Below are 18746 nucleotides of genomic sequence, written 5' to 3'. Positions count from 1 at the left end.
GAGATAAAACAGTTAACCCTAACCCACCCACACACTCCTTATTAACCTGTAGGATGGAACCCAGAGTTAAAACAGTTAACCCTAACCCACCCACACACTCCTTATTAACCTGTAGGATGGAACCCAGAGTTAAAACAGTTAACCCTAACCCACCCACACACTCCTTATTAACCTGTAGGATGGAACCCAGAGTTAAAACAGTTAACCCTAACCCACCCACACACTCCTTATTAACCTGTAGGATGGAACCCAGAGATAAAACAGTTAACCCTAACCCACCCACACACTCCTTATTAACCTGTAGGATGGAACCCAGAGATAAAACAGTTAACCCTAACCCACCCACACACTCCTTATTAACCTGTAGGATGGAACCCAGAGATAAAACAGTTAACCCTAACCCACCCACACACTCCTTATTAACCTGTAGGATGGAACCCAGAGATAAAACAGTTAACCCTAACCCACCCACACACTCCTTATTAACCTGTAGGATGGAACCCAGAGTTAAAACAGTTAACCCTAACCCACCCACACACTCCTTATTAACCTGTAGGATGGAACCCAGAGTTAAAACAGTTAACCCTAACCCACCCACACACTCCTTATTCACCTGTAGGATGGAACCCAGAGTTAAAACAGTTAACCCTAACCCACCCACACACTCCTTATTAACCTGTAGGATGGAACCCAGAGATAAAACAGTTAACCCTAACCCACCCACACACTCCTTATTAACCTGTAGGATGGAACCCAGAGATAAAACAGTTAACCCTAACCCACCCACACACTCCTTATTAACCTGTAGGATGGAACCCAGAGTTAAAACAGTTAACCCTAACCCACCCACACACTCCTTATTAACCTGTAGGATGGAACCCAGAGTTAAAACAGTTAACCCTAACCCACCCACACACTCCTTATTAACCTGTAGGATGGAACCCAGAGTTAAAACAGTTAACCCTAACCCACCCACACACCTCTCACACACTCCTTCATTTAATAATACAGTTGAAAAACAAATGAGTTCCATAGTTCCATAGTGAGTTCCAGTTCCATAGTGAGTTCCATAGTGAGTTCCAGTTAGTTCCATAGTGAGTTCCATAGTTCCCTAGTTAGTTCCATAGTTCCACAGTGAGTTCCATAGTTCCCTAGTTAGTTCCATAGTTCCATTGTGTAACACGGAATATAATCCACTCTTATTATATTCATTGTTAGTTTTTCCTGACATTTCTTAGGCTTTATCCTTCTGGTTATCTTTCCCTTATCCTCTAGGTGCACCTGGTCATCTTTCCCTTATCCTCTAGGTGCACCTGGTCATCTTTCCCTTATCCTCTAGGTGCACCTGGTCATCTTTCCCTTATCCTCTAGGTGCACCTGGTCATCTTTCCCTTATCCTCTAGGTGCACCTGGTCATCTTTCCCTTATCCTCTAGGTGCACCTGGTCATCTTTCCCTTATCCTCTAGGTGCACCTGGTCATCTTTCCCTTATCCTCTAGGTGCACCTGGTCATCTTTCCCTTATCCTCTAGGTGCACCTGGTTATTTGTCCTTTCTTCTCTCGTTGGTGTCTGATTCAGGGCCGGTGTTCGTCCTCCTGCTGATTTTGGTGCAAACTAGCCCTCTCTCCGCAGTCTCCTGTCCTGTCTTCTCAGTCTCCTCAGGCTCCTGTCCTGTCTCCTCAGTCTCCTCTCCTGTCTTCTCAGTCTCCTCTCCTCTCTCTCCGCAGTCTCCTATCCTGTCTTCTCAGTCTCCTCTCCTCTCTCTCCTCAGTCTCCTGTCCTGTCTCCTCAGTCTCCTCTCCTCTCTCTCCGCAGTCTCCTATCCTGTCTTCTCAGTCTCCTCTCCTCTCTCTCCGCAGTCTCCTGTCCTCTCTCTCCGCAGTCTCCTGTCCTGTCTCCTGTCCGGTCTCCGCAGTCTCCTGTCCTGTCTTCTCAGTCTCCTGTCCTGTCTCCGCAGTCTCCTGTCCGGTCTCCGCAGTCTCCTGTCCTGTCTCCTGTCCGGTCTCCGCAGTCTCCTGTCCTGTCACCGCAGTCTCCTGTCCTGTCTCCGCAGTCTCCTGTCCTGTCTCCTGTCCGGTCTCCGCAGTCTCCTGTCCTGTCACCGCAGTCTCCTGTCCTGTCTCCGCAGTCTCCTGTCCTGTCTTCTCAGTCGCCTGTCCTCTCTGTCTCCTGTCCTCAGACTCCTCAGTCTCCTGTCCTCTGTCCTGTCCTCGCTCCTCAGCCTCCTGTCCTCTCTCCTCAGCCTCCTGTCCTCTCCCCTCAGCCTCCTGTCCCGTCTCCTCAGCCTCCTGTCCTGTCCTCTCTCCTCAGCCTCCTGTCCTGTCCTCTGTCCTCAGCCTCCTGTCCTCTCTCCTCAGCCTCCTGTCCTCAGCCTCCTGTCCTCAGCCTCCTGTCCTCAGCCTCCTGTCCTGTCCTCTGTCCTCAGCCTCCTGTCCTCTCTCCTCAGCCTCCTGTCCTCAGTCTCCTGTCCTCAGCCTCCTGTCCTCAGCCTCCTGTCCTCAGCCTCCTGTCCTCAGCCTCCTGTCCTCAGCCTCCTGTCCTCAGCCTCCTGTCCTCAGCCTCCTGTCCTCTGTCCTCTCTTGGTCATTAGCCTCCTCTCTCTCTGCTTCCTAAGCCCTGTCCTGTCCTGTCCTCTTTGCTCATCAGTCACCCAGATTGTCGCACCTTGATGACCCTAAAGCTGAGGTATCGTCTGTTGAGCATGATGACCTACTAACCTTGATGACCCTAAAGCTGAGGTATCGTCTGTTGAGCATGATGACCTCCTAACCTTGATGACCCTAAAGCTGAGGTATCGTCTGTTGAGCATGATGACCTACTAACCTTGATGACCCTAAAGCTGAGGTATCGTCTGTTGAGCATGATGACCTACTAACCTTGATGACCCTAAAGCTGAGGTATCGTCTGTTGAGCATGATGACCTACTAACCTTGATGACCCTAAAGCTGAGGTATCGTCTGTTGAGCATGATGACCTCCTAACCTTGATGACCCTAAAGCTGAGGTATCGTCTGTTGAGCATGATGACCTACTAACCTTGATGACCCTAAAGCTGAGGTATCGTCTGTTGAGCATGATGACCTTGTACTCGTTGGTTCCCTCGTCCAGGACGTGGCGCAGGGTGAGTAGTGAGGGCGAGTTAGAGAGCACGGCGTTAGTTCCATAGTGAGTTACATAGTTCCCTAGTTAGTTACATAGTTCCACAGTGAGTTCCATAGTTCCCTAGTTAGTTCCATAGTTCCATTGTGTAACACGGAATATAATCCACTCTTATTATATTCACCGTTAGTTTTTCCTGACATTTCTTAGGCTTTATCCTTCTGGTTATCTTTCCCTTATCCTCTAGGTGCACCTGGTCATCTTTCCCTTATCCTCTAGGTGCACCTGGTCATCTTTCCCTTATCCTCTAGGTGCACCTGGTCATCTTTCCCTTATCCTCTAGGTGCACCTGGTCATCTTTCCCTTATCCTCTAGGTGCACCTGGTCATCTTTCCCTTATCCTCTAGGTGCACCTGGTCATCTTTCCCTTATCCTCTAGGTGCACCTGGTCATCTTTCCCTTATCCTCTAGGTGCACCTGGTCATCTTTCCCTTATCCTCTAGGTGCACCTGGTCATCTTTCCCTTATCCTCTAGGTGCACCTGGTTATTTGTCCTTTCTTCTCTCGTTGGTGTCTGATTCAGGGCCGGTGTTCGTCCTCCTGCTGATTTTGGTGCAAACTAGCCCTCTCTCTGCAGTCTCCTGTCCTGTCTTCTCAGTCTCCTCAGGCTCCTGTCCTGTCTCCTCAGTCTCCTCTCCTGTCTTCTCAGTCTCCTCTCCTCTCTCTCCGCAGTCTCCTATCCTGTCTTCTCAGTCTCCTCTCCTCTCTCTCCTCAGTCTCCTGTCCTGTCTCCTCAGTCTCCTCTCCTCTCTCTCCGCAGTCTCCTATCCTGTCTTCTCAGTCTCCTCTCCCCTCTCTCCGCAGTCTCCTGTCCTCTCTCTCCGCAGTCTCCTGTCCTGTCTCCTGTCCGGTCTCCGCAGTCTCCTGTCCTGTCTTCTCAGTCTCCTGTCCTGTCTCCGCAGTCTCCTGTCCTGTCTCCTGTCCGGTCTCCGCAGTCTCCTGTCCTGTCACCGCAGTCTCCTGTCCTGTCTCCGCAGTCTCCTGTCCTGTCTCCTGTCCGGTCTCCGCAGTCTCCTGTCCTGTCACCGCAGTCTCCTGTCCTGTCTCCGCAGTCTCCTGTCCTGTCTTCTCAGTCGCCTGTCCTCTCTGTCTCCTGTCCTCAGACTCCTCAGTCTCCTGTCCTCTGTCCTGTCCTCGCTCCTCAGCCTCCTGTCCTCTCTCCTCAGCCTCCTGTCCTCTCCCCTCAGCCTCCTGTCCCGTCTCCTCAGCCTCCTGTCCTGTCCTCTCTCCTCAGCCTCCTGTCCTGTCCTCTCTCCTCAGCCTCCTGTCCTGTCCTCTGTCCTCAGCCTCCTGTCCTCTCTCCTCAGCCTCCTGTCCTCAGCCTCCTGTCCTCAGCCTCCTGTCCTCAGCCTCCTGTCCTCAGCCTCCTGTCCTCAGCCTCCTGTCCTCAGCCTCCTGTCCTCAGCCTCCTGTCCTCAGCCTCCTGTCCTCTGTCCTCTCTTGGTCATTAGCCTCCTCTCTCTCTGCTTCCTAAGCCCTGTCCTGTCCTGTCCTCTTTGCTCATCAGTCACCCAGATTGTCGCACCTTGATGACCCTAAAGCTGAGGTATCGTCTGTTGAGCATGATGACCTACTAACCTTGATGACCCTAAAGCTGAGGTATCGTCTGTTGAGCATGATGACCTACTAACCTTGATGACCCTAAAGCTGAGGTATCGTCTGTTGAGCATGATGACCTCCTAACCTTGATGACCCTAAAGCTGAGGTATCGTCTGTTGAGCATGATGACCTACTAACCTTGATGACCCTAAAGCTGTGGTATCGTCTGTTGAGCATGATGACCTACTAACCTTGATGACCCTAAAGCTGAGGTATCGTCTGTTGAGCATGATGACCTACTAACCTTGATGACCCTAAAGCTGAGGTATCGTCTGTTGAGCATGATGACCTCCTAACCTTGATGACCCTAAAGCTGAGGTATCGTCTGTTGAGCATGATGACCTACTAACCTTGATGACCCTAAAGCTGTGGTATCGTCTGTTGAGCATGATGACCTACTAACCTTGATGACCCTAAAGCTGAGGTATCGTCTGTTGAGCATGATGACCTACTAACCTTGATGACCCATAGCTGAGGTATCGTCTGTTGAGCATGATGACCTACTAACCTTGATGACCCTAAAGCTGAGGTATCGTCTGTTGAGCATGATGACCTCCTAACCTTGATGACCCTAAAGCTGAGGTATCGTCTGTTGAGCATGATGACCTACTAACCTTGATGACCCTAAAGCTGAGGTATCGTCTGTTGAGCATGATGACCTCCTAACCTTGATGACCCTAAAGCTGAGGTATCGTCTGTTGAGCATGATGACCTACTAACCTTGATGACCCTAAAGCTGAGGTATCGTCTGTTGAGCATGATGACCTTGTACTCGTTGGTTCCCTCGTCCAGGACGTGGCGCAGGGTGAGTAGTGAGGGCGAGTTAGAGAGCACGGCGTTGCGCCAGGCCGGGTCACCCTCGTGGGCGATCACCAGGTTCTGCTGGTGGGAAGAGATCGCCTCGAACAGAACCACAGGCTCGTCATACTCATCTGGGGACGTGAAGTGGTCCTGGGACAGAGAGAAAAGGAGATCAGTATTTCTTTATTCTTTATAAAACAGTACAGAGGTAGAATAAAGGCGGATATTTTCCTCATTACCCTGTGGTTGCTGGCCTGCTTCTCTAACTGTGAGGCTACTGCTACCCCTAGAGCAATGAAGACTTGACGCGGAGAAGGTTTGCCGTCATGTAGCGCCTCACCTGGTGTAGTTTGAGTGACATGCGTATCCCAGGTAACGCTCACCTGGTGTAGTTTGAGTGACATGCGTATCCCAGGTAACTCTCACCTGGTGTAGTTTGAGTGACATGCGTATCCCAGGTAACGCTCACCTGGTGTAGTTTGAGTGACATGCGTATCCCAGGTAACTCTCACCTGGTGTAGTTTGAGTGACATGCGTATCCCAGGTAACTCTCACCTGGTGTAGTTTGAGTGACATGCGTATCCCAGGTAACTCTCACCTGGTGTAGTTTGAGTGACATGCGTATCCCAGGTAACGCTCACCTGGTGTAGTTTGAGTGACATGCGTATCCCAGGTAACGCTCACCTGGTGTAGTTTGAGTGACATGCGTATCCCAGGTAACGCTCACCTGGTGTAGTTTGAGTGACATGCGTATCCCAGGTAACTCTCACCTGGTGTAGTTTGAGTGACATGCGTATCCCAGGTAACTCTCACCTGGTGTAGTTTGAGTGACATGCGTATCCCAGGTAACTCTCACCTGGTGTAGTTTGAGTGACATGCGTATCCCAGGTAACTCTCACCTGGTGTAGTTTGAGTGACATGCGTATCCCAGGTAACGCTCACCTGGTGTAGTTTGAGTGACATGCGTATCCCAGGTAACGCTCACCTGGTGTAGTTTGAGTGACATGCGGATCCCAGGTAACGCTCACCTGGTGTAGTTTGAGTGACATGCGTATCCCAGGTAACTCTCACCTGGTGTAGTTTGAGTGACATGCGGATCCCAGGTAACTCTCACCTGGTGTAGTTTGAGTGACATGCGTATCCCAGGTAACTCTCACCTGGTGTAGTTTGAGTGACATGCGGATCCCAGGTAACTCTCACCTGGTGTAGTTTGAGTGACATGCGGATCCCAGGTAACTCTCACCTGGTGTAGTTTGAGTGACATGCGGATCCCAGGTAACTCTCACCTGGTGTAGTTTGAGTGACATGCGTATCCCAGGTAACTCTCACCTGGTGTAGTTTGAGTGACATGCGTATCCCAGGTAACTCTCACCTGGTGTAGTTTGAGTGACATGCGTATCCCAGGTAACTCTCACCTGGTGTAGTTTGAGTGACATGCGGATCCCAGGTAACGCTCACCTGGTGTAGTTTGAGTGACATGCGTATCCCAGGTAACTCTCACCTGGTGTAGTTTGAGTGACATGCGGATCCCAGGTAACTCTCACCTGGTGTAGTTTGAGTGACATGCGGATCCCAGGTAACGCTCACCTGGTGTAGTTTGAGTGACATGCGTATCCCAGGTAACTCTCACCTGGTGTAGTTTGAGTGACATGCGTATCCCAGGTAACTCTCACCTGGTGTAGTTTGAGTGACATGCGTATCCCAGGTAACTCTCACCTGGTGTAGTTTGAGTGACATGCGTATCCCAGGTAACTCTCACCTGGTGTAGTTTGAGTGACATGCGTATCCCAGGTAACTCTCACCTGGTGTAGTTTGAGTGACATGCGTATCCCAGGTAACGCTCACCTGGTGTAGTTTGAGTGACATGCGTATCCCAGGTAACTCTCACCTGGTGTAGTTTGAGTGACATGCGGATCCCAGGTAACTCTCACCTGGTGTAGTTTGAGTGACATGCGGATCCCAGGTAACTCTCACCTGGTGTAGTTTGAGTGACATGCGTATCCCAGGTAACTCTCACCTGGTGTAGTTTGAGTGACATGCGTATCCCAGGTAACTCTCACCTGGTGTAGTTTGAGTGACATGCGTATCCCAGGTAACTCTCACCTGGTGTAGTTTGAGTGACATGCGGATCCCAGGTAACTCTCACCTGGTGTAGTTTGAGTGACATGCGTATCCCAGGTAACTCTCACCTGGTGTAGTTTGAGTGACATGCGGATCCCAGGTAACTCTCACCTGGTGTAGTTTGAGTGACATGCGTATCCCAGGTAACGCTCACCTGGTGTAGTTTGAGTGACATGCGTATCCCAGGTAACTCTCACCTGGTGTAGTTTGAGTGACATGCGTATCCCAGGCACCACCACCTTCCTCAGGAGTTCCATGTCGGCAAAGATCCACTCATCTCTCACCGAGGAGATTCGGAAGTCTCCCTTGAACAGCGCATGGAGTCCATACAGGAAAGACTCCAGGTTACTGGACATGTGGTGGGAGAGAGAGAGGAAAAGAGACAGGAAGGAGGAAAAATATCAACAACAACACCAAATCACAAAACAGTAAATCAGGATGAGACAGAGAAGCCAGGGCATTTATACATTCTGTACACTTTGTGTAGGTCTACAATCTTGTCCCTGACATCCTTGGAGAGCTCTTTGGTCTTGGCCATGGTGGAGAGTTTGGAATCTGATTGATTGATTGCTTCTGTGGACAGGTGTCTTTTATACAGGTAACAAACTGAGATTAGGAGCACTCCCTTTAAGAGTGTGCTCCTAATCTCAGCTCGTTACCTGTATAAAAAGACACCTGGGAGCCAGAAATCTTTCTGATTGAGAGGGGGTCAAATACTTATTTCCCTCATTAAAATGCAAATCAATTTATAACATTTGTGACATGCGTTTTTCTGGATTTTTTTGTTGTTATTCTGTCTCTCACTGTTCAAATAAACCTACCATTCAAATTATAGACTGATCATGTGTCTTTGTCAGTGGGCAAACGTACAAAATCAGCAGGGGATCAAATACTTTTTTCCCTCACTGTAGTTACCCAAAAAGTGTTAAACAAATCAAAATATATTTAATATTTGAGATTCTTCAAATAGCCACCCTTTGCTTTGATGACAGCTTTGCACACTCTTGGCATTCTCTCAACCACCTTCATGAGGTAGTCACCTGGAATGCATTTCAATTAACAGGTGTGCCTTCTTAAAAGTTAATTTGTGGAATTTCTTCCCTTCTTAATGCGTTTGAGCCAATCAGCTGTGTTGTGACAAGGTAGGGGGGGTATACAGAAGATAGCCCTATTTGGTAAAAGACCAAGTCCATATTATGGCAAGAACAGCTCAAATAAGCAAAGAGAAACAACAGTCCATCATTACTTTAAGACATGAAGGTCAGTCAATACAAAACATTTCAAGAACTTTGAAAGTTTCTTCAAGGGCAGTCGCAAAAACCATCAAGCGCTATGATGAAACTGGCTCTCATGAGGACCGCCACAGGAAAGGAAGACCCAGAGTTACCTCTGCTGCAGAGGACACATTCATTAGAGTTACCAGGCTCAAAAATTGCAGCCCAAATAAATGCTTCAGAGAGTTCAAGTAACAGACACATCTCAACATCAACTGTTCAGAGGAGACTGTGTGAATTAGGTCTTCATGGTCGAATTGTTGCAAAGAAACACCTACTAAAGGACACCAAGAAAGACGAGCAATGGACATTAGACCGGTGGAAATGTGTCCTTTGGTCTGTAGTCCAAATTTTAGATTTTTGGTTCCAACCGCTGTGTCTTTGTGAGACGCAGTGTGGGGTGAATGGATGATCTCCACATGTGTATTTCCCACCGTAAAGCATGGAGGAGGAGGTTTTATGGTGTGGGGGTGCTTTGCTGGTGACAGAGTGAAGGAAAAGCAGCCAACAAGTGCTCAGCATATGTGGGAACTCCTTCAAGACTGTTGGAAAAGCATTCCAGGTGACTACCTCATGAAGCTGGTTGAGAGAATGCTAAGAGTGTGCAAAGCTGTCATCAAGGCAAAGGGTGGCTATTTGAAGAATCTCAAATATAAAATATATTTTGATTTGTTTAACACTTTTTTGGTTACTACATGATTCCATATGTGTTCTTTTTTCGTTTTGACGTCTTCACTATTATTCAACAATGTGGAAAATAGTAAAAAATAAAGAAAAACCCTTGAATGAGTAGGTGTGTCCAAAACTTTTGACCGGTAGTGTACAGTCCAGTTTGTGATTGATCAGATAGATACTGTAGCTAGTGACAGTCCTACCTAGACATGTGGTGTGATGATGACCCTAGGGCTCTCCTGCCCAGCACACACAGGCCAAAGCACAGCAACACCAGGGAAGAGTCCTTCTCACTGTCCAGAGGCTCCAGAGGAGAGGGAAAAGTAGAAGTAGATATATTTAGATTGGAATAAAAGTCATGAACATACCGACAGAATAGTGGTAGCTGTCTCACGGTTTGTGTTATTTTCAGACAAAGACCAATTCTCCCCAATTTCGTGATATCCAAATTGGTAGTTACAGTCTTGTCCCATCGCTGCAACTCCTGTACGGACTCGGGAGAGGCGAAGGTCGAGAGCCATGCGTCCTCCGAAACACGACCCTACCAAGCCGCACTGCTTCTTGACACACTGCTCGCTTAACCCGGAAGGAAGCCGCACCAATGTGTCGGAGGAAACGCCGTAGGGCTGGCGACCGTGTCAGCGTGCAGGCGCCCGGGCCCGCCACAAGGAGTCGCTAGAGCGCGCGATGGGACAAGGACATCCAGGCCCGGCCAAACCCTTCCCTAACCCGGACGACGCTGGGCCAATTGTGCGCCGCCTCATGGGTCTCCCAGTCGCGGCCGGCTGCAACACAGCCCGGGATCGAACCCGGATCTGTGGTGACGCCTCCAGCACTGCAGTGCTTGGGAGGCCCTCCCATGGCTCAATCTCTAATAGTCTTTCTGTGATTCCTCACATACTGTCTACCTCCTCCCCTACTCAACCATATCACAGGAGGTCCTCCCAAGGTCCATCCCCTCGGATCATCCACTCCGATGTGTTTTGAGAATGAGGCGAGGAATTGAGAAAAGACACATTGCGAAAGAGCCCATGTTCCTACCTTGGCCTTGAAAGGACTTATTTACATTAAATCAGACTTGATTCTTAGTCTGGTCCCAGATCTGTTCGTGGTGTTTTGCCAATTCCTATGGTTGCCATCATGCCTAACAATGACCATTGGAGTAGGCAAGACAACACAAACAGACCTGACCTGGGACTCAGGCTACATGCTACATGCTTCTACCTTGGCCCGTCGGGAGTTGCAGTACTGGATCCAGCCCAGGTAGACCTGGCAGAAGGAGTCCCTGGAGATACCAGCCAGGCGGTGGTCGTAGTCTTGGTCTATGTTGGGGTTAAAGGTCGGGTCCAGGTCCACGTAGTTCCTCTCTCCACAGGCCTTCAGACCCTCCTTCATCGTCTCATTGGCCAGCCACTCCTCCAGTTTGGTTGAGGCGATCACATAGTATATGATCCCCTGGAGAGAGGAAGTAAGTAGAGAAGACAAGTTGATCTTTACTAGGCGACAGAGATGTTTCCTGGACCACAGAGATGTTTCCTGGACCACAGATATGTTTCCTGGACCACAGATATGTTTCCTGGACCACAGAGATGTTTCCTGGACCACATAGATGTTTCCTGGACCACAGAGATGTTTCCTGGACCACAGATATCTCTACTGGACCACATAGATGTTTCCTGGACCACAGAGATCTTTACTGGACCACAGAGATCTTTACAGGACCACAGAGATATTTACTGAACCACAGAGATCTTTACAGGACCACAGAGACGGCAGATAAAGAAAACACGAGTAGGATGCAACAGACTTAGAACATGGACACAACCAGGAAAACAAAAACAAACCACCTGATGGATGACCTGGCCAAGATGAACCACTCTTGGAGTGAGGCACAACATGTTGCCAAGAACAAGAAGAGGATCCCAAATGTCCCAAAGGAGATGAAGTAATTGGAACATCATTTTATTCTGATTGATGATTTTAAATCCCAAATTGGAGGGCTGCTGACCACAGATTGCACATGTTTTTAAACCAATTTTTAACTTCCATTCATTTGTATGTGCTGTTCTGTCTCGCGTAACTATGTGGTGCTTTCTTGACCAGGGCTCACTTAAAAAAGAAATGTCACTCTCAAAATGTGACTTCTCTGGTTAAATACGTTTAAAAAAGTTAGTAGCTAGACAAGCACGGTCACTCACCTTGACGTAGTAGGTGGTGAGGATACGTCTGAGGTCGAACACCTGGAGCATGGAGGCCGCGCTGTTGTCCGTGATGCTGTAGCCCTCCAGGACGTACTTGGTGACCAGCACCTCCCAGGCCAGCCAGCGCTGTCCGAAGGCCGCGTTGAAGGACAGGATATGGGGCAGGTGGCCTGGCTCACAGCAGCAGCAGCCCTCATTCTCCTCCACCCCCTCCGTAATGGCCTCCACCTCCCTCTGCTGGCAGTACGTACCTGGGGGGGGAGACGGGACGGCTTCATAAACATGCTATAATGCTTCATAAACACCCTGACACTACAGCCCCTAACTCCCGCTGCTGGCAGTACATACCGGGGGGGGGAGGAGGGGGGGATAATGTTATAAACAGTCTATAAGACTTCATAAACAGTCTATAAGAGTTAAACTATGACTGAATTTTTATAATTGACTGATGTCAATGGGAGACTTGTGCATAAACGGTGGTGATAAGGGCAGATCTTAACCCCCTGGAGTTGGTTGATGCACCGGTGCGTAAATCTATATTACATCAAATAAAAAAAATCCCCATCAAATTCCGTCAGTTTAAGCTAGAGACGTTTTTTTTGTTGTTGTTTATTTTGCATCGGATTTTGCAATCCACCGCATCCAACAGTGTCCGCGGATGAGTCTCAATCCACCGCATCCAACAGTGTCCGCGGATGAGTCTCAATCCACCGCATCCAACAGTGTCTGCGGATGAGTCTCAATCCACCGCATCCAACAGTGTCTGCGGATGAGTCTCAATCCACCGCATCCAACAGTGTCCACATCTGCGGTGAAAGGTGACAGAGCTAAAGCGGTGTTTTTCAGACCATGAGACATCCCGAAAATCATTATTCTCACGAAAACGTCTGTGGCGTCCGAACGGTTGGACATACAAACTAATGGGACCCCACTGTGGAAAGGGGAGATTCTCACGAACACGGTGGTGTTCTCCGGTTTGCTCTACGACCCCCCACAAGTGTCACGGGACTCGTCTGAAGGTACAGATTTTAAAAAAAAACTAATGGAAGTATGAAGGTAGTTTTGTGCCTACCCAGAAAAAGGGTTTAAATATGTGATATAAAATTAAAATGTTTTTTTATATCTCCTAGATATAGTACAGACGCTTTATGTTTTGACTGTCCTTTATTAATGTGTTATTCAATGTGTTTCTATGGGCTTTAGTAGTAAAGGCCAAAAGAAATATTTTCTCAAATCATTTTTTATATATATATATTTTCTTATACCTAAAGGGGTCCTAAAATTCTAAATCAAATCGCTAAATGAGCCATAGTACGACCATCTTAAAACAATTCCATTAGTCGGCTTAGAACCCCCTTTCCCCCTTCCCCCTTCCCCCTTTCCCCCTTCCCCTTCCCCCTTTCCCCTTTCCCTTTTTCACTTCCCTTTCCCCCCTTCCCCCTTCCCCCTTTCCCCCAACGTCTTAGACATTTTAGGCCCCAATTCCACAAGGCTTCTTCAAGACCTGGGGTGGTGGTCTCAAATGGCACCCTATTCCCTATATAGTGCACTACTTTTGACCAGAGCCTGAAGTAGTGCACTATAAAGTAAATACCCACTATATATGGAATAGGGTCCCATTTGGGACTCAACCCTGAACACTTCATATACACACTATGCTACAAGGCCTAATTTGAGAGTCCCTCCTCTTCCCGACCTCTGAACTCCAGTCCTCGGAGCTGGAAGGTGACCAGTCCGTTGCCGATCTCCACCAGGTGAACCAGGGCGTTGAGGTAGTCGGAAGCCAGGATGTCCCATAGTTGCCCCAGCGGCCCAGCAGCAGATCCCCACACAGCCTGTGCTGCAGGGAGCGCGTCAGGTGCTCATAGAAGATAGAGTTCAGGTTGTTGTCATCAGAACCTGGAGAAGGAAGGGAGGGAGGGAGGGAGGAAGGAAGGAAGGAGGGAGGGAGGGAGGGAGGGAGGGAGGGAGGGAGGGAGGGAGGGAGGGAGGGAGGAATTAAGCTCAACTACAAAGGGACATTTTCCTGAATGAAAATTGTGTGACTTTCTTCAGCTGGTCCAAAGTATGTTTATGGTAGTCGAATAAGTTTAGTTGAATGGTGAGAGGCTAGCGTTGAAAACCTGAAGCTACTGGAAGTAGCACAAGTCATTATATAGGATTTACTACTGCCTCTTTCCAACCAAGGTACATGAACCGTGTACGCAAGCTGAAGGTGAGAAGAACGTTTGGTAATACGGCTAGATCAGAGCATTCTAGTCGATCAAATTGGACTGTGAGTTAAACCGTAGCTACAGATAAAGACCTCCACCTGGGGTTCTGTCCAGCTGAGACGCCAGTCTGGTGTTGGAGTGATCCACTCTCTTAGTGCTGCAATAGACAACAGATCAGGCAAGAATCACACACAGACAAACAAAAATGGACCAACAGGAGTCAAATCAATACACTGATTCTAATTTTTTAACTCTTCTCCCGGAGTGTACACTAGCACTCTCCCCTTCGTGGAACCATGAGAGGCAGTGTGCAAGGGTACACTTTGGGAGGAGGGTAAAGAGTCAGAACACAGGGTACACTTTGGGAGGAGGGTAAAGAGTCAGAACACAGGGTACACTTTGGGAGGAGGGTAAAGAGTCAGAACACAGGGTACACTTTGGGAGGAGGGTAAAGAGTCAGAACACAGGGTACACTTTGGGAGGAGGGTAAAGAGTCAGAACACAGGGTACACTTTGGGAGGAGGGTAAAGAATCAGAACACAGGGTACACTTTGGGAGGAGGGTAAAGAGTCAGAACACAGGGTACACTTTGGGAGGAGGGTAAAGAGTCAGAACACAGGGTACACTTTGGGAGGAGGGTAAAGAATCAGAACACGGCCATAGCAGTTTCAGAGAGCTCGTTACTTGTAGTCTCTCTCCCAGAACTTGACGGGTCTGACATAGGAGGTGATGAAGATGGCGCTGCCCAGGAAGGGGTTGAGCGGAGTAGAGAGGACTGCTGACACCACAGCCTGAACAAACAGCATGGCAGAGTCTGGGAGAGGGCTAAGGAGTCAAGGAGCTTTAGAAGAAACAGCACAAGACCTTTCATAAATCATAGAGACACCAAGTCCCCAAAATAATTGATGACATTATCCGGGTGAAAGCAGTCAAGGAAAGGGTTGGCTGTGTATCAAGTCCTTTAACATCTGACTGGGGTTTAACACGGACGTAGAGCTGATAACGGAGCCAAAGCTCTTTAACCATCTGCTGAGGTTGGACTGACACTAGTGATGTGGAGGTCTATGGTGAGCCCGGTGAATGAAGGATACGAGGCTGGGCGAAGGGCTGGGCGAAGGCGTGGAAGGCTGACCCCCAGGTGATCTGCCAGGGAGCGATGTAGGTGTAGACAAAACACAGCTTGTAGAAAAGCTCCCACAGCTACAGGATGGGGGGGGGGGGGGGGGGGGGGGAGACAGAGAGAGAGAGAGAGAGAGAGAGAGAGAGAGAGAGAGAGAGAGAGAGAGAGAGAGAGAGAGAGAGAGAGAGAGAGAGACAGAGAGAGACAGAGAGAGACAGAGAGAGACAAAGAGAGACAAAGAGAGACAAAGAGAGACAGACAGAGACAGACAGACAGAGACAGACAGAGACAGACAGAGACAGACAGACAGAGACAGACAGAGACAGACAGAGACAGACAGACAGAGACAGACAGACAGAGACAGACAGACAGAGACAGACAGAGACAGACAGACAGAGACAGACAGACAGACAGACAGAGACAGACAGACAGAGACAGACAGACAGACAGAGACAGACAGACAGACAGAGACAGACAGAGACAGACAGAGACAGACAGAGACAGACAGACAGAGACAGACAGAGACAGACAGACAGACAGAGACAGACAGACAGACAGAGAGACAGACAGACAGACAGACAGACAGACAGACAGACAGACAGACAGACAGACAGACAGACAAAGAGAGAGAGTGTTAAACTCATCTGAACTACCCAGACACTAGTTGGATGTTCTATACACTGAACAACCTGTATATCACATTACATAGCACAGGGCTGTGTGGCAGTAGGAGGAAAAACACAACTAACTATTGAACTCTGGCACATTTCTATTGCAAAACATTTAGTTACTGTGTGCCCTAATGAACAGGGCCCAGATGTCAGGGTAAAATGCTTTGTCACCTTGCTGAAGACGATGGACATGAGGAAGAGGTCCAGCAGCAGGGTCTCCGAGAGGTTGCGGTAGTCGAAGGTGAAGAAGAGGACGGTGAAGAGTACTGTGATGTACTGGTAGGTGGGGCTACTGTAGGAGGAACGAAGCAGCTTCAGACCTGCCACTGTTATCATCAACGCTCCAACCCTGGAGAGGAGAGGAGGGGGAGGAGAGAGAGGGGGGGGGGGGGGGAGAGAGAGAGAGGAGGGGGAGGAGAGAGAGGGGGGGGAGAGAGAGAGAGAGGGGGCGGGGTTGGGGGGAGATGAAAAGAGAGATAAGAATAGGATGTTATAAGACCAACCAAGGTACATGAAGACTCCTGCTTAACTAGTTGGTTAAGATGACACAAATACAAAATACAACAGGATAGATTACAGATTACCAGCTGATTGGAAACTGGGTGTAAACTGACCTCACTTCAACCACCTTTGCACACTGGGTTACCATGTGAGACACAGAACAGAGAGACAATCCACAGAGGAGAAAGAAACATGCAGAAGATATAAAGAAGACAGGCAGGGAGAGGAGAGGAGAGGAGAGGAGAGGAGAGGAGAGGAGAGAGAGAGAGAGAGAGAGAGAGAGAGAGAGAGAGAGAGAGAGAGAGAGAGAGAGAGAGAGAGAGAGAGAGAGAGAGAGAGAGAGAGAGAGAGAGAGAGAGAGAGAGAGAGAGAGAGAGAGAGAGAGAGAGAGAGAGAGAGGAGAGAGAGACAGACAGGGAGAGGAGAGGAGAGAGAGAGAGACAGACAGACAGAGAGAGAGATGGACGGACAGACAGAGGGACAGACAGTTAGATAGTTACTAGTAGGTAGAGGACTCACTCAGTGTCCAGTTTCCTGGGACTGGCCAGTTCCCTGGCGCTGCCACTCAGCTCGTTGAGGATGACCAGGGGATACAGAACATTCTTCTCCAAGAACAACAGCCACACATAGAGCCTCTCAAACCACATCACATGGGCCTCACCTACAAACAAAGGGTTCGTTACGTCAGTTAGCCGAGTGGGTACGTATGTTCTTATAACCATTACACTTCATATTTGTTTTATTGACACTTGGAAAATAACTTCCCACCACCTCCCGTGGGGTACTCAAATATCAATTTTAGTCATTGAGCAGACGCTCTTACCCTGAGAGACTTAGCCTACAAAAAATCAGTGGATTCAACTGAGATAAGGTAAAAGAACTTGGGGTGACTGACCCCTGAACTCAAACAGGTGGTACTCCTTGGTCTTGAGCAGTGGCTGTGAGAGGCAGTACCAGGGCAGCTGCTTGCGGACTTGTGGCAGCAGGTAGTGGGTTAGCAGGCCCACGGCCCCCAGTAGAGAGTAGAGCACGTAACTCAGGAACGGCTGGGGTGCACAGGGAAACGAGACAGAGTTTAACATACAAAGACGTCATACATGTGATAAGATTAAAAAAATTATATAGTGTCAACTTATTTTAAAATCAGGTCTTTCCTTATAAGGACTCAACTGCTCGACACACACACCAAGAGGTTGGAAACCAGGAGCATTGCAATGCCACCAAAGCAGTTTAGTGCCTTACTCAAGGGCACAACGGCAAAAAGAGATGGCGACCATTTTTTTTTTTTTACATTTTAGTCATTTAGCAGACGCTCTTATCCAGAGCGACTTACAGTTAGTGAGTGCATACAATATATATATATATATATATATATATATATATATATATATATATATATATATATATATATGTATATATATATATACACAGGTAAAAGTCAGTAAATTAGAATATTTTGAAAAACTTGATTTATTTCAGTAATTGCATTCAAAAGGTGTAACTTGTACATTATATTTATTCATTGCACACAGACTGATGCATTCAAATGTTTATTTCATTTAATTTTGATGATTTGAAGTGGCAACAAATGAAAATCCAAAATTCCGTGTGTCACAAAATTAGAATATTGTGTAAGGGTTACATTTTGAAGACACCTGGTGCCACAAAATAATCAGCTGATTAACTCAAAACACCTGCAAAGGGCTTTAAATGGTCTCTCAGTCCAGTTCTGAAGCCTACACAAACATGGGGAAGACTTCAGATTTGACAGCTGTCCAAAAGGCGACCATCGACACATTGCACAAGGAGGGAAAGACACAAAAGGTTATTGCAGAAGAGGCTGGCTGTTCTCAGAGCTCTGTGTCCAAACACATTAATAGAGAGGCAAAGGGAAGGAAAAACTGTGGTCAGAAAAAGTGTACAAGCGATAGGGATCACCGCGCCCTAGTCAAGATTGTGAAAAAAAACCCATTCAAAAATGTGGGGGAGATTCACAAGGAGTGGACAGCTGCTGGAGTCAGGGCTTCAAGATCCACCACCAAGAGACGCTTGAAAGACATGGGTTTCAACTGCCGCATACCTCGTGTCAAGCCACTGTTGACCAAGAAACAGCGCGAAAAGCGTCTCACCTGGGCTAAGGAAAAAAAGAGCTGGACTGCTGCTGAGTGGTCTAAAGTCATGTTTTCTGACGAAAGCAAATTTTGCATTTCCTTTGGAAATCGAGGTCCCAGAGTCTGGAGGAAGACAGGAGAGGCACAGGATCCACGTTGCCTGAAGTCTAGTGTAAAGTTTCCACCATCAGTGATGGTTTGGGGTGCCATGTCATCTGCTGGTGTCGGTCCACTCTGTTTCCTGAGATCAAGGGTCAACGCAGCCGTCTACCAGCAAGTTTTAGAGCACTTCATGCTTCCTGC

The 18746-nt window shown here is 48.3% G+C and overlaps 1 protein-coding gene across 1 annotated transcript in view; it reads right to left on the bottom strand.

The window, feature by feature from the left end:
- LOC311102783 (pecanex-like protein 1) overlaps window positions 1-18746 on the bottom strand; it is a 141721-nt gene that overhangs the window by 25953 nt on the left and 97022 nt on the right. The window contains 13 exon segments of the mRNA XM_084144196.1: window positions 5479-5709; window positions 7878-8028; window positions 9830-9930; window positions 10851-11081; window positions 11825-12078; window positions 13524-13622; window positions 13625-13726; window positions 14139-14197; window positions 14725-14854; window positions 15132-15240; window positions 16003-16180; window positions 16852-16993; window positions 17228-17378. Coding sequence (XP_084000322.1) covers window positions 5479-5709; window positions 7878-8028; window positions 9830-9930; window positions 10851-11081; window positions 11825-12078; window positions 13524-13622; window positions 13625-13726; window positions 14139-14197; window positions 14725-14854; window positions 15132-15240; window positions 16003-16180; window positions 16852-16993; window positions 17228-17378 — 1938 coding nt within the window.

Source organism: Coregonus lavaretus (assembly GCF_964263955.1).
Source record: "Coregonus lavaretus genome assembly, chromosome: 27".
In the NCBI taxonomy this organism is placed as follows: Eukaryota; Metazoa; Chordata; class Actinopteri; order Salmoniformes; family Salmonidae; genus Coregonus; species Coregonus lavaretus.
The sequence above is the reverse complement of the archived record's forward strand: the minus strand, read 5'-3'. Positions and strand labels throughout refer to the sequence as shown.